Source organism: Paroedura picta, chromosome 14 (assembly GCF_049243985.1).
Source record: "Paroedura picta isolate Pp20150507F chromosome 14, Ppicta_v3.0, whole genome shotgun sequence".
Classification (NCBI taxonomy): Eukaryota; Metazoa; Chordata; class Lepidosauria; order Squamata; family Gekkonidae; genus Paroedura; species Paroedura picta.
Window position 1 is genome coordinate 15,527,889 of NC_135382.1, and position 15,571 is coordinate 15,543,459.

The 15,571-nt window shown below is 49.5% G+C and overlaps 1 protein-coding gene across 1 annotated transcript in view; it reads right to left on the bottom strand.

Annotated features, from left to right (window-relative positions):
* Positions 1-241: 241 nt before the first annotated feature.
* KIAA0930 (KIAA0930 ortholog) overlaps positions 242-15,571 on the bottom strand; it is a 47,690-nt gene continuing 32,360 nt past the window's right edge. The window contains exons 4-10 of the mRNA XM_077310406.1: positions 13,804-13,881; positions 12,256-12,357; positions 10,514-10,654; positions 9,768-9,962; positions 8,632-8,794; positions 7,720-7,875; positions 242-6,126 (exon numbers count right to left, since the gene is read on the bottom strand). Of these exons, the coding sequence (XP_077166521.1) occupies positions 6,086-6,126; positions 7,720-7,875; positions 8,632-8,794; positions 9,768-9,962; positions 10,514-10,654; positions 12,256-12,357; positions 13,804-13,881 (876 nt within the window). The 3' untranslated portion in view covers positions 242-6,085. The remainder of the gene's footprint in view (positions 6,127-7,719; positions 7,876-8,631; positions 8,795-9,767; positions 9,963-10,513; positions 10,655-12,255; positions 12,358-13,803; positions 13,882-15,571) is intronic.

Genomic DNA, 15,571 nt, shown 5'->3' on the forward strand with positions numbered 1-15,571 from the left:
CATCTTCGCTGCTCTCCTCTGCACCCTCTGTTTGTATTAGATGGACTACTGATCCAGCAAAGCTGCTCCTGTTCACACGTGCTGACCCTACTTGACACAAGTTTCTGGCTGTCGCACAGGTGGACTGACATTGGGAGAGCATCGCACTTGAAATGACAGCCCCGTGGTCTTTCGATCTGCAGTAGCCTGGCTGGGCACCAGCGTCCCTTAGCAAGTACATGCACGAATCAGTTCTATGATGTGACAGCGGAACACAGTTTTATTTCAATTTATTGAACATTTTTCTGTTTTTACACTGACCATAGAAACTGAACTAACACAAGGGAGAACAACTTTGCTGCCCTTGCTTGTGGAAAAGGAGAGGAAAGGGGGAGCTAAGCAAAGGTGGAAGAGGGGAGAGAGGTGTTAAGGCGGTCACGGCGGAAGTGGCAAACCTGCCCATCGGCGGAAAGCTTGGAGCTGGCCACGGGCCCGCTATGGAAATGAATCAAGCCAAAGCAAGGTTTGGAGTTAGTGGGAAGCTGGCCCCAAACAGATCCACTCCCCCCGCCCCACCACCAAACCCTCAGCACTTAAAAGGGCAGAATCAAAATCTTAAAGCAGAGACCAACTCAGCTGGTGGCTCCTCTGGCTATGGGCAATTTGCAGTCTGGTGTTGATAGGATGAGGAAGAAAACTACTTCTCTCAAACTTCTTTTCTGGCTGTCAAGACGCCCCAGATTTTTTTCTTCCTGGCTGTTCCTTGCAGGCCTTTCCTACATCACGTGGCTAAGCTGGAATTTGGTGAGGTATCCACATCTCTAGGAGTCTACTGCCTAGAGCAGGGGTGAGCCAACTGTGGCCCTCCAGATGTTCGTGACTACAATTCCCATGAGTCCCTGCCAGCGAATGCTGGCAGGGGCTCATGGGAATTGTAGTCATGAACATCTGGAGGGCCACAGTTGGCCCACCCCTGGCCTAGAGTCATCCTAGTGACTTGAGCACGTGAAGCCTCGCCAGCAAAGCCCAATCCAGGACCAAGCAGGTTCCTTCGCATTTGCAAGACTCCCAGCAGCAGCTAGAAGCCACAAGGAAGCATCTCATCATGGGAAGAGGCCAAGGGCAACCACTGGCGTGGACCTGACAACGTCACTCCTTCCGACTCCTTCCTGCTCAAGGTTTTGAGCAACCGGCACCATCTCCCCAAGTGGAATGCGGCCTAACTGCTCAGTCTCATGGGGTTAACCGCCGGCTTCCATTGCCCAAAGCCTACCTGCACCGGGATGCCTAAAAAGAAGCTGCCAATCTGGGCCCTGTCCTGGGCTCCTGGCCATACTGAGAGCCACCCTCTGTTTGCACACAGAGCCAGCGTCCTGACAGGCGTTTGGGGAGAGTGTGGCCCGGGCCAGGCGAAAAGTCCTTTCACCGTGGCAGGGGAGGCTTAAGGCACAGTAGCGTGGGTTGACAACGCAACAAGGACCGAGGGGATGGGGCCATAAAAATCCCCATCTCTTCCTCCTTCCTGAAGAGCCCCGGTTCCCCCCTTGTGTCATTCCTGTAGGTCCCCCCCCCCCCCCCCAGGAGCAGCCCTTAGAGAAGAAGGCAGGAAAGTTGTTCTGGAAGTCCAGTGCCTTAGTGGAAAACTCATTTTGGCTCCGCCCTAAGGCTGGCTTCCATGGTTGTCATCTTAGAAGTAACTCTTGGGACTGGCACCCTCCGGTCACTGCAGAAGGCCTTGAGCCTTGCAGGCAATTCAGGGGGCCTCACTGCTCACTGACGCCAACCCTCCACGGACAGTGGAAAGATCACGCCACCCCTCCAGGAACTGACTTTGGGGACAAACGGTAAGTTTTTAAATCCTTATACTCTTTTGCAGTTGTCTCCCTTTCTTATCAGCCTACTGGGGAACCCTGAGAGGGAGGCCATGGGAGGCCAGGATGCCCCAGAACAGTAAGGAAAGACCAGGAATTGAAGGGAGAACAGCTGCAGGGATGCCTTTCCCTTTATGAATAGCTTAGGGTTGTGCGCTTTGGCTTGGTTCGATCACCGGAGCCCGAAATCGCGCGTAGGAGGCCAGCAGCGCAGCACCCTGGCCAGCGGCTGCCGCCCCTCGCCCCCGCGGCACTGGCCTCCTATTCACTATTTCAGGCTCCGGTGATCACCGAGGTGGCCAAACTGAGCCGAAGCGCACACCCCTAGTAGCCATTAGCGACCGCTGTGGTAAGACACAGAGGTGGAGAAGGGCTGAGGTTAGCCTCTCCGTGGCTCTGGAGTGATTGACCTGGCCTTAAATCCCCTAAGGCAGAACTGGAAGCAAGCTCCACTGGAACACATGAAGACATTCACTACTTTTACTCCCTGCAGTCAATGGGGATGGCCTGTGCCCTGTAACCAGGGAGTTACATGCACCCTGCCTACATGTATGCTCAGGAGACCCCCTTGACTATGAAAAAAAATTACTTTGTAATCTAAAAGACACCTCCCCTGCACCCAGAGAGCCTTGGAGGTTCGGTCTCCAAGAAGGCATGAGACAGAATCACTTCCCCCACCCAGGAGAAGGGGAAATAACATTTCCTGGACTATACCACTCTGGTTTGCGGAGGGAGGAGCAGTCTCCTGCTTCTCTAGCCCCGAAGCCCAGGAGACTGGCAACTCCAGAATCTCGAAGCCGTTCAGACTCCGGGGAAGCGGCCAGGAAGCTATTTTTCTTTCTCAAGCCTGATCTCCTCACCCCATAATGGGCTAACTCTACCTCGTGAAACGGATACCCCCCTCCCAGGCCCATCCCATTAGCAGCAAAGCTAGACCAATTGCAAACAGGCTCAGCGTTTCACGCGCTCGCATTCCCGCAAAAAAAAATGACATGCAAACTGATCGATAGAGAAAGCGAACAAAAGACTTAAGGGCCAAGTTTCGTGTGAGACCAGTATCGTGTTAGTTGACCGGGGGGGGGGGGGACTGGACCATGAAAACACTCTCATGGAACAGGATATGCATTGGGGTGGGGGAACACCCGTGTGTGTGTGTGTGTACAAAGATCAAGGTGCTGGGCCACAAGAATATCCCACCAGTCCAGGAGGTGACAACTTTGTTAGAACTCTGCCAAGGGAGTGACAGGGGAGGACTATTAAAACGGAGGGGACGGCAAAGGGGGAAGGAGGCGAGACTGGGGATTTCGGGGTTCCTGGAACAGACAATGAAACTAGGAGTCCAAAAGTGCCCTAGGGAAGATAAAGAAGGGAAGACAAAAAATGGTGCCGCTGAGTGTTGTGCACAACTGACTCCACCCCCATCCCCAGCATTAACTCACAGCCTTCCCCTGACCTGCTCCCCCAACCATCTCTTGCTGTAAAGCCAGGAAGAACCCCCCCCCCCTTCTCCGTGGTTCCACAAGGGCCTGCAAACTTGTTAACCGCTACCATTCAGAACATTTAAGCGGGTGCCACTAGCACCGATACTATCTCTTCTCTAATGGCTCGAGACGATAATGCAAGGACCACTGCAGCCTCCTACACAGAAGGAGCCAAACTAAACCGGCCTCCCCCAAGAACCAGAGAGGACCAACTTGCCGGCAAGATCTACGCACACTGCCTCCATCAAACCAACCAAGGAACGCCAAGTCCTTCCCTTCTCCGTTTCATCACAGAACGACGTTAGAACGAAAACTTCATTTCAGCCAGTTCTAAGAGGGCTCAGCGCACAGGCGTTAGATTTCCCTGACTCCAACTGACACGGACTGTGTGAAAATCACCGCGGATCGACCACGTCAGCTGAGCGCTACCCACCGTGCAGCTTTGGAAAGGCTATCGATGGGGGAGGGGACAGAGATCTGCCATCCCAAATGGCCTTCATGCTCCGCCCCTCTCCCCAACATGGAGCAAGGGGAAAAGGGGAGGTGTGGGCTGGCGTGCTGACACCCGCACTTCCCTCCCCCCCTGCAGCGCAGCGCTGGCTGCGGCGGGAGCAAACGGCCACTAATGTGGAATGCCAAACCCTAATGTGCAACTTCACTGACTCATAGCGCTCGCATGGGATGGCCTGCCTTACACCTATGGGGAGCCCCTGCCGTGGAGTAGAGAAGAAAACCACATTACCACACCGTTGCGTCATGCAGAAGTGAATCATCGTGTTACTGCAGGAGTGCAGGATGAGTCATGGGGAAGTATTTTCCGTCAGCAACCTCACAACTGTCTCGACGTTGCATGGGGGCCTCAGTTAGGGCATGCTCTGCCACAACGCGGGTCCCTGGGCTTGTACCGTGAAAGTCGACTTGCTAGCAATCACGATGGCTTTGGTTTTTAGTATGCGCTTGCTAAAATGGCACGCCTCTTACGAGCCAAGCCGCACCATCACTCAGATGCACATGACGGGCTGTGCTGCAGCCAACCCAAGAATGGGGGGGTGGGGGGTGGGACTAGCATCACCAGTTCCCCCTGAGTAATTGGGTCTGAACCTAAACAGGGTACGGAGAGATCAGTTTGCATCTGATGGACTGAATTACATCCTGTTTTTTTGGATTTCCCGAAACCGTAAATGAAACAATTTTTTAAATCCATGCCGTGCTGGTAGCTGCAGCTCTTGTGTAAGTGAATGTGGCCTTCAGTTGCTTTCTCATATTCACGTGGACACCCTCACCTCAAAAAGGAGACGATTTAGCCACTGCTATCCTCACGGCATTTGCTCGTCCTCTCAGAGTTTCCTAAAAAAGAAAACCCACATGCCCTTAAACTCCGCCTTCTCTCTACCTTTAGATCTGGACCAACCAGGCTTGTTCAACTAGGTTTCTAAAGCCAGCTTTTGATTCACTGTTAAAAGATGGGACACTGTTGGTGGGTAAGTGAATGCACATTGACTTTTTGAAGTGCAAATTTCCAGAGCCGGTGCTTAAAGCAAGCTGCGTGTTTGGGGCAAAGAGGTTCAAGGAGGAGCAAGTCCCCAGCTCTTGCCCTTCCCTCTCCCTGCTCAGGCTTTATTATAAAACGACAAAAGAACTCTCCCAGCTGTAAGAGTGATCTGGACTGGAAGGGAGAAATGGCACTTTTTAGGCACCCTCTGTCATCAGTTCAGCAGGCCCAATCCACAATCCCCAAATACCAACCCTTCCCCCCTCAATTAATTAGGCTTCTATACCACACCACAAATCACAGATCCACCAAATCAAGGCCCAGGGAAGTCCAGCGCAGTAACAAATTATACAGCGGTAATGAAAATCTGATTTAGAAACCATGCCAGAAAATGCTTCTTGGGAGCTTTAATCCCCACAGATCCCGGGCAGGAGGGCCAAAGGAGGCCTCGGAGGGCTGGGTACTGTGATCCTTCATCTTTCCATGCCTCTTACATCCTCCTACAAGCAGATATGCATCAAGAAATGCTAATGGTCCTAGGCAGCTAGCCCAGTGCAGTTCTTCGGTGTTCGTTTTGCTCCTTTGGACCCTTCCGGCTGGACTTCTGCGCTGTTCTTTGGTAGAGAATCGATTTGCACCATGAACCTTAAAAACATACCAATGAGGAAAAAAATAACTTGTCGAGTTCCAACCTGACACGGGACCAAACTGCACTCTGGCCGAGTCCACTTTCCTATAAGGTTAACGTCGTTCTGCTACCGTTTCAACTCTTACGTGCCCACGCGGAGCTGTCTTGTTTTGCAATGAACAAGGAAGGTTTCTCAACAGTCTATGAAAAGAAAAGTTCATTGGTTCATCAGTTTAAAAAAAAAATCCTATGGAAATTTCTCCCAAAGTACATAACAGTTAATACATTCTGTTCGTGTTGCTTTATTTCCAGTTACAACGTAAATACTGCAGCTCGTTCTTCGTAAAGTCTTTTCTTTTTCCTTGAACACAGCCCCAACTGTTATCATGGTGGGAAAGGTTGCTGCCAGTCGCAACTATAAAATCCTTTTTTTTTGTTTTCTTCTAAACACGCACAAAAGATGTACAGCGGAGGAAGGAAAAGAAGGAAGAGGCACTTCTTGATTGGCTGGCTGGTTATTCCGAGACATCCCTTTTTCCAGTGTAATGTTGAACGCCTGACACTAGATGGTGCTGTTGACGGCTGGTTGTAGGCACTTGGCAGCAACGGTTCCGAGTCGGTGCCAAGCTGCCTGCTATGTCATCAAGATCGGTTTCTGACGCACTTCCAGAATATCTAGATTTTTGAAATAAATTAAGAAAAAAGAGGTGACGGGAATACGGAGGTGGGTTCTGTGACGCACGCATGCCCATTAACCAGGGGTAGTCAAACTGCAGCCCTCCAGATGTCCATGGACTACAATTCCCATGAGCCCCTGCCAGCAAACGCTGGCAGGGGTTGATGGGAATTGTAGTCCATGGACATCTGGAGGGCCGCAGTTTGACTACCCCTGCGGGCATTAACTATACCCCTGAATAGGAGAAGCAGCAGCATATAACAGGTATCCAAAAGGTATTCAGATGGGTAGCTGTGTTGAGTCAAATAATATCGGAGTCCAGAGGCACTTTTAGGACCAGCCGAGTTTTATTCAAGGGTATGCAAGCTTTCATGCACAAGCACGCTTCTTCGACTGCAGCCACACCAAAGCTTGCAGCTGAAGACACTCACCTTTTCGTCGACACAGAGCCAGAGAGAAAGGAGAAGGTAGCTTGATTTCTGCAGAGTGTTCAGTTTATTTGCCAGAGGTGTTATTGCTATCTGTCTTGTCAACTGGATTCTGTTTTTGTATAATGCCCATAAAAGTCATATGTATGTATGTAAGTTTGTATCTTAGGTGCGTGTTCTTAAAGGTGCCTTTGGACTCAAACTTTATTCTGTGGCCCAAAGCGGTTCCGATACTTCCATGCCCTGCCCAAGTCACCTTGGTGACCCAGAAAAGCCTGAAACGGAAAGCCTCTGGGCCCACTGCTCAGTCAAAACCATGCCTGGTGTTTGCCATCGGTTTTGCTCTTCCATCTTGCATTGCTTGCTGCGTTCCCTGTCTATGCAACTGAATACCTTAGAAGTCAGTTCAGTGTCAAAGTGCAGCATCGTATATCGTATATATATTTTAAAAACTACATCATAATTGTAAGAACAGATGTAAATAACCCAATGCAATTTAAGCATAAAAACTAGATCGTAAGACATGAGCTGCTCATGTTATTTAAAAATGATTTCAGTTTACAAATCATGATGGAGCAAAAACTTTTGATGCTGCGTGCAGAACCAAATCACATCTATCCTCCAGTAGATATTTTAATAGTAAATCCTCTGCATACATCAAGAAACTTGAGGAGACTTTTAAAAGACTTAGATGTGAACTATCACAGCAGAGGGCTAGTTTATTATGGGGGACTCTCTGCTCTGCCCTGATCACTATGGCAAGGCCTTGAAGTGCAGCTCTCTCTCTCTCTCTGGATAACAGAAGATCATCTCAAACTCTGTGTCCAAAATGGACTAGTGGAGGGAGCTAGGGGGAGGGTAAAAATGGAGCAGTGGCCACCTGACATCAGTCTTAGCAAGGATTTTAGGAAGTAAGTATCATCGTACTTTACAATAAAGAAACTTTCTTGCAAATGGAGGTTTCTTATTGAAGGCTATTGGCTGAATCTTCACATGCTCTTAAAGCAGCTCTGAAACTTCCACCTGGTTAAACCTGGCACTGCCACCTTTACGTATCTACAGATACTGACGACAGTTCCAGTCAGTGAGGTCAAAGCACAAAGGAAAAGGGTGCGCAAATAACGCAGGAGGATCCGGGGGATCTGGAACGCAGAAGCGGCTCACCTGTTAAAATCCGATGCAATGGTAATGTGACGTAGGTTAGGTGTGCATAGAGTAGGAAGTTTTCGTCCGTCCTGTTCAGCTTCAGCCACGAACCCACCAGAGACCTTCCAGTACCGGACAAGGACCGTGACCGGAGGTTTGTGGCGTTGTGTAGATCTGCCAGCGGAGAACAAGGGAGGATGAAAGAGACAAAGCATTACTGCCCATCCTTCAGACATTATTCAATTACCTCTCTGGAAATGATCAACATGCCCAGCTAGATCAGCAGTTCTCAACCTGGGGGTCCCGACCCCCAGGGCGGTCAATCCACTCTTTCAGGGGGTCGCCGAGGCCACTGCTGCCACGACCCAAAGGGGAAGGGGTTGAGAACTGCTGGCAGCGGCAACTCAAAGGGGCTCCTAGGGTTGTGCATGTGCTGGCGATCATAGAAGGCCAAGGCGGCCAGCCATGTGGAGGGGAGGGGTGCTGGCTGGTGTGCGGCTATGGCAGGGACAGTGGGGGTCGTGGCTGTGGGAGCATTAAGAACCGCTGAGCTAGATCCAAGCTCTGCTTCCCACCATTTTCTGCACCATTGCGCCACTTCTGGGGTTTCTCAAAGCCTGAAGAATGTTTCAGGGGTTTCCTCAATGGTAAAAAAGTTGAAAAAGGGCGCTCCAGGGTAACTGGCCCACAAAATTTCATATTCTCCCCAAAGTAGCATTTATGCAGCCTTTCAGATGAGACAGCGTCCGAGGAGTTCACAGCGGACACAGGCACGTGAGCCAAAGAGTAGCTTTGGGATCAGCCACCAAGTGACAAAAACAAGGAAATACCGAAAACCCGGCCACGGATGTGCCTCTCCCCCCTGCCCTTTCCCCATCTTCATGGAATGAGTTCCAGAGCAAGGCCGAGGCTCCCCCTGGGCTCGCTCACCTGCCTCATCATCATCTCGGAAGAACTCCTCGCTATCGTTGGCCGAGTGAGACTTCTTCATTTCAGCAATCCGGTTCCGGGGCACTTTCCTCTTGAGGGACGGGGAGAAAAAAGAGGGGCGGTTGTTGCGTTCAGGCGTCGGGGGAGTGCTGAAGGAAGTGACCTAAAGGGGAGGAAATAAAGGAGAAAGGTGTTACCAGGGAAGATGTTCTGAAGATCTGTGGGTTTGTTCTGAATACCGCTCAAAGGCACGCCTTACCTAAACCGAGCCTGAGAGAGATAAAAACGACTCCATAATGTGTGCTTCTAGTCTACGAGCAAGCATCTGTTTGCATTCAGTCAGCTTGGATTCTGAACTGTGGTTTGAAATCTGAAGGTCCCTTCTTTGGATCTGGCCCCCCCTTGGAGGAATGCTCTACTACAGGGATAGTCAAACTGCGGCCCTCCAGATGTCCATGGACTACAATTCCCAGAAGCCCCTGCCAGCGAATGCTGGCAGGGGCTCATGGAAATTGTAGTCCATGGACATCTGGAGGGCCGCAGTTTGACTACCCCTGCTCTACTATCTGAGATCAGTTCTGCAGGGCCTGTGAGACAGAGCTATTCGGCCAGGCCTATGGTTGAGGCCAGGAAGATAACACCTTCCACATCTATTGGGCTGGCCTCCCTAGAAGCCCAGAAGAACTTTGAAGAACTTAAATCTACCACGTTATCATGGGAAGATGCATCGTCCCAAATAAGGATACCCTCCTAATAACAGAACATCACTCATTTTTAATATTCAATGTTCGATATTCATATTAACGTGCGGCAGGTGGGTCATTTGAATTGTTCCAATGTAAACTATGATTTTAAATTTTAATATATTCATGATTTGATTGTGATGGGCCTGGCTTACTCTCAGGTTATACTGGCAAAAGAAACTGCTGAGTAATTTCACAAGTCACAAGGCACAGAGGTATTTGTGAAATGTTAATTTAATTTATTTATTTGGATGTTTATACCGCCCATTCTTTACGGTTCTGTGTTCCTTGGGTTTCCACACAATGCCCCCATGCAAGCCTAAGGGAGGGCTTAACCAAATGCAACACATGCATCAGGCCCCCAGGAACAAATTCCGGACGACGGTAACTTACTCTCTCATGTAGAGGCGAGCCAGGGTTTGAACCTTCCTCCGTTCCGTAGGGAGAAGTATCACCCGTTGATACCCGACTCACGGCCATTTCCGCGTGACCTTTCCCCTGCGGCCCCTTCATTCGTACAAACTCCATGTTGTTGTACTTATAAAAGCCAAAGGACATCCTCTGGGCCATTTTTGCGGCAACGCTTACCTGCGAGGGAGAGAAAAGGTACCCACTAATCATAACACAACAGCGGGAAAGGCAGATGTGGACATACATACATACATTTATTTCTTTCGGTCAACGACCAGTACAAAATACAAAACAGTAAAACACTATGTAGGATTGATTAAAAGTTCCAAAATACTTCATGTAGTCAATAAATCCGTCCTAACCCTTCTACATATTTAGCCAGGCACTTCTACATTTAATGGCTAGTCTTGCATATTTGGCAATAATATGGGATAAATTCTTATTTTTATCCAAAAGGACTTCCTTTAATTTGCCTTGTCTTGAAGTAGCCCTTAAGTCAGATGTGGACAAAGCAGTTCCTGAAGCTCTTGATTGGCGCTGCAGAGTGAAATGATGTTGGGCCGAGATGCCTCAGCATGCAAACTTTCTCTCGTGCAAACTGGAACCCCCAATTGACGTGGCTCTCAATGGGAATGAACCAGATAGGAGACCAACAAACACAGCCACCCATTTCAGGTCTCCCCGGACGTCAAGGTGGGACAGGTGCTCTCACTAAATGTGGGACTTACCCTGTTGTCATAAACCTTCTTGAGAGCTTCGTAGCGGATCGATCCTTGGAAGATGACACCTTGGAACATGTTGCTTTTGTCACTGGCCACCAGCTCCACACAGACCATCTCGCCTTCCCCGACAGTCATGTCACTGAATACCTGTCATCACACCCAGGGAAATCAAATATTTAGGACAATCGCCGCGTGTTGCCTGAAGTTCACACAAGCTCAGAGACTGTCACAGGGCAAGGGAGACACAAGATTTTGTGGCAGGAAATCAAATGCCCAGTAACCAGCCTAGGAACGCTGAATCCTATAGCATTTGGGAGTTCCATTGCAAAGGGGCAGTATGGGAAAAGAGACAGAAGGCAAAACTCATAAGAGAGCCAACTGTCCCTCACCAAGCATGACATAAGTCAAGATCACTATATTAGGAACTACAAATAAGAGGAACAGCTTCTTACAGCAAGTCCAGGAACTACAAATAAGAGGAATAGCTTCTTGCAGCAAGTCCAACTGATCAACCAGTTGTGCTGGGAACGGAAAGAGCACGCCCCTTCGCAAACAAGGGAAGAACTTAACTAAGAGCGGTCGTCTGCTGCTACCTCTGTTTTTTTTCTTTGTTGTAATGTTGGAGTTTTAATGGGGTTTTTACTATTTTAGTGTACTGGTTGTACTTTTCTCTGTTAAGTGTAGGCCACCGTGAGCCGGCTTGGCTGAGAGCAGTGGCTAGCAAATGGAATCAAACTAAAAATAAATCAATAAACATATCATGCTGTTGGTAACACGCAACCACGTTTTCGTATGCAACTCAGACCCCACGCACTTAGGAGTTTTCCTAAGCAATTCGTTGTCCTTTGGCTCTGGACTTGCTTCCCAGTGTTTTGTCCATTTCAGTCTGGCAGTGCTTCATACCCACAGCAAAACTTCCTGTGGACCCAGAGGCGTTGCGCTGGTGAAGCCGAAGAAGTGTTGGGATGCCCAGGGCCTAGAGAGCAGATTGCTGAGGCTTTACGCGGCCTGGGTCCTACGTATCTGCGGGACCACTTAACTGCTTATGCCCCCTGCAGGGCTCTTCACTCTGCCGGTATGAACTTGCTGGTTGTCCCGGGTCCCTGGGATATACACCTGGCCTCAACCAGGGACAGGGCTTTCTCGGCCCTCGCCCCAACCTGGTGGAATGAGCTCTCAGAAGAGCTATGGGCCCTGTGGGGTTTGTCAGCTTTACGCAGGGCCTGTAAGACGGAGCTCTTCTGCTAGGTGTATTATTGAGGCCAGAGCGGTACCTGATGTTCTCAGCTGAAGATCTCTAGCTGGAATTAACAAAGTTCCTCGCTCCCAGGTAGAGAGCGACAGACTCATGCTGAATGGGGGGAGGGGAGTGGTAATATTTTATTGTCCGCCATCTGATATTATGTTATTGTTCTGTGTTTTAATGGGTGATTTTAGGGGATTCTATTGTATTCATGGATTTTGTAAACTGCCGCAAGACATTTGAGAGTGGAGGAATATAAATATAAATATGAATATGAATATGAATGTGAATGTGAATGTGAATGTGAATGTGAATGTGAATATGAATATGAATATGAATATGCCCCTCTGAGCGCCTAATGAGAGAGCCAGGCTCGTAAGCAATGACTTGCCCAGACATCTGGACATTTCTCATTGTGGGGCAGTTGGCTGGGACTCAACAAGAGGGCCCTACATCACAAAAGGAGTACAAGCCAAAGAAAGGTCTGTACTGTCAAAGGCCCCACCTCTTCAAAGTTGTCGATCATGAAGAATATGTTCGGGTAGCTGATCTTGGATTCCTCCCCTTTGCTATCCATCGGGTGCTTGCTGGGAGACGCAAAGACTTGCTGGAAGAGAACAGTCGGAAGGTGTCATGCGACTGGCTGCATGAACCGCCCCATGCACAAATAAAAATACTCACAGGAAAGGAAAGCGTGTTTAGAAAAACAGGTGGTCAAGCCCTGGGTTAGAGGTTTCAGAAGAGTCTAATTCAACATGCACAGGCACACACGCTGGCAACAGGAGGGAAATAAGGTCACAGTGATCCCCAGGCCCTCTCCGATGGCCCCCTTCACCCCATTACTCTGCTGCAACTTCTCTTACCTTCACCCCACAGCTGTGTCTTGCCTCAAAGGAGAATCACATCCTGCCCCCTTCCCCCAGCTCCAAAGCTTCCCCTATCCACAACATTAGGAAAGCAGAGCTGTAGCACTGCAGAGTTGCCTGGAGAAGGTGGGAAAGAAGGGAAAGCCCAGGGAAAGGTGTGAAAAAAGGCAGGAAATAAACAAAAAGATCAGGACCTACAGGGAGCAGGGGAGAAAGAAGAAGAAGAGCTGGTTCTTATGCCCCACAACGGAGTCTCAAAGAGGCTTACAAATCCCTTTCCCTTCCTCTCCCCACAACAGACAGCCTGTGGGGTATGTGGGACGAAGAGAGCTCTGGCAGGACTGCTCGGTCGGAGCAGCACTGTGAGTACTGTTGCTGGCCCAAAGTCACCCAGCTAGCTGCATGTGGAGGAGTGGGGAATCAAACTAAGCTCGCCAGATTAGAAGCTGCCGCTCCTAACCACTGCGCCAGGCTGGGGAATGGGAAAGAAGAGCTGGAGAAAGGGAGGAGAACAAAAGGAGTCCAACAAATAAAGGGACGGGGGAATAGGGATGAAAGAGTCTGAAGGATGGGAAGGAGTGTGAAGGTCCATCAGGACAGCATCCGAGCCTGAAGTCTTTTTCACACAACTGAGATGCATTATGTCATGACTCCATGGAAACGGGGTCTTCAACTTGGTTCCCCCCCCCCTTGAGATAGGGATGACACCTGCAGCATGCCATTCAGAGCACCTCTATTTTGGTTCTTGGGAAATCATCTGGGGTGAAATGGAGATGCATGGTAAAGAGCTGAAGGCGCAGGGCTGCCTGTCCAAGGTTTAGGTCAGCCTTGCTCAACTTCTGTACCGTTGAGAAACCCCTGGAACATTCTTCAGGCTTCAAGAAACCCCAGAAGTGGCATGATCGTGCAGAATACGGTCGGGAAGCAGAGCTGTGGACACCCCCACCCAAGGCCCCTCTCCCCTTCCCACCCCCTCCAGGCCCATCGCTGGCCATTTTGGGAGGGGTGGTTGGGTTGCCATGACCAGATATGGCTGTATCACCTGATAAACGTTTAGCAAATTTAAAAAATCTATTAAAATTAATTAATTCCTGCCCATGCAGGAAACCCTTCCAGGTCCATCAAGAAATCCCAGGCATTTCACAAAACCCTGGTTGAGGAAGTCTGGTTTAGAGGGTCCTCCTCACCTGGGATTTCTTCTTGTGAACGTGGATGTCCCCTCCTTCTGAACGGGTGCACACGGCACACGTCACTATGTAATCCAGCTGAAACGAAACCAAAGGGTGGGGGAACTATTCATTCACACAACCAACCGGAATCACAGCCCCAGAGCCGATCTCCTCCCACTTCTCCCTGCATAGTGCAGGGGGTTGGACTAGATGACCCACGAGGTTCCTTCCAACTCTATGATTCTAAAGGGTGGGAAATGAGTCATTCTTTCCCGAAGGGATGGTCTGACAGCCAAGCCCTCCAGTTCCTCCCAGCCCAGCTCAGCCCAATCTTTAACTGTGCTGTAAGTGCCTTTGCGGCAGGACCCGTCCTAGCCAAAGAAGCATTTCCTTCAAGCAAAAATCTGAGATCAGAACCTGCTCCTTGACTTCTGCCCCTCCTGGACCCTCCGACATTTTCACTTGTCTCAAGCTCTCATCATCCTGCTCAGGTTCTCATTAGCCTTTCTTCGTTCCAATCTGGTTTTCCCGGCCTCCGTCTCCCCCTCCCAGCAGCTCAGCCATCCCAACCTTAATGCACAAACTCTGTAGAGCCCAGGTCAGAGGACTGCCAACTGAATGAGTGGGGGGCTACAAAGCACGACACCCGCAACAACAACAAGAAATGAAAGGGTGCCAAAAAAAAATAAATAAAAGGGGACACACCAATGCAAATCACTCAATTATGAACATTTCACCGTTGATTAGACAGCTGCCTTTTAATGATACGTTTGCATTCTATTAGCTCTCAGAACAGACGTCTGTTTCAGATACTCATGGAGGGGTATGATAATGAATAGATGCCCTGTTTTAACTGTATATTAATGCCCTGTATTAGGGTAACATGCCATAATCTCCAACATAATGTACAACAACTAAGGCAAAACTTGACATGCTTCTTTGGCTCTAGGAATCAACCTAGAGCAGGGGTAGTCAACCTGTGGTCCTCCAGATGTCCATGGACTACAATCCCCATGAGCCCCTGCCAGCAAATGCTGGCAGGGGCTCATGGGAATTGTAGTCCATGGACATCTGGAGGACCACAGGTTGACTACCCCTGGCCTAGAGCTCTAGAAGCCATTCTCTCTTTTCGGGTTTTGTCTTTTAGCTCCCGCATTGTCTAACTATTGCTATCCCCAGAACCTAATCCTAATTTCTTCACATCCTAGGAGAAGCATCCATGAAACTTCATGGAAAGGAGATATCTTTTACATTTACCCCTCTACTAGCCAATCATGAAGGCTAAAAAGAGAACGAGTCCCTCCCTTATACTTCCTTGTCTGCATCTATGGGGGTTTGAAAAGCAAAGGAATGTGGCACTCTTTAGACATTGCCCTAGATGCACGGAAGTTGCCTTTCTGGAAGCAGACACCATCTGGATGAGGGTTCCTTTGCAAAGGTACAACTGTGTGGGGAGTCCTGCCCAAACAATTCACACCTCCACCAAAAGGAAGGGAGTCCATTCCATGGGAGAGGCCTTTGTGATTGCACAGGGACAGTTAAAAACCATTGCTTTTCCCCTGACCCGCTCAAGCCTCAACCTATTTCATAGGTTTCTACACTGGAGGCTCACCCCAAAAGCCCTACTATTCAATACACCACTTTCTCTTGTACGCTGAGGATTAGGCAGCCTTGGAGCAGAACACGGAAACTCAGGGTAGATAGAAAGCCACTCTAGCACCTCTTCCCACCCCCACCCACCACCCCATAAACAAATCAACTGTACTTTGCGCAAAGCTACAGAGAA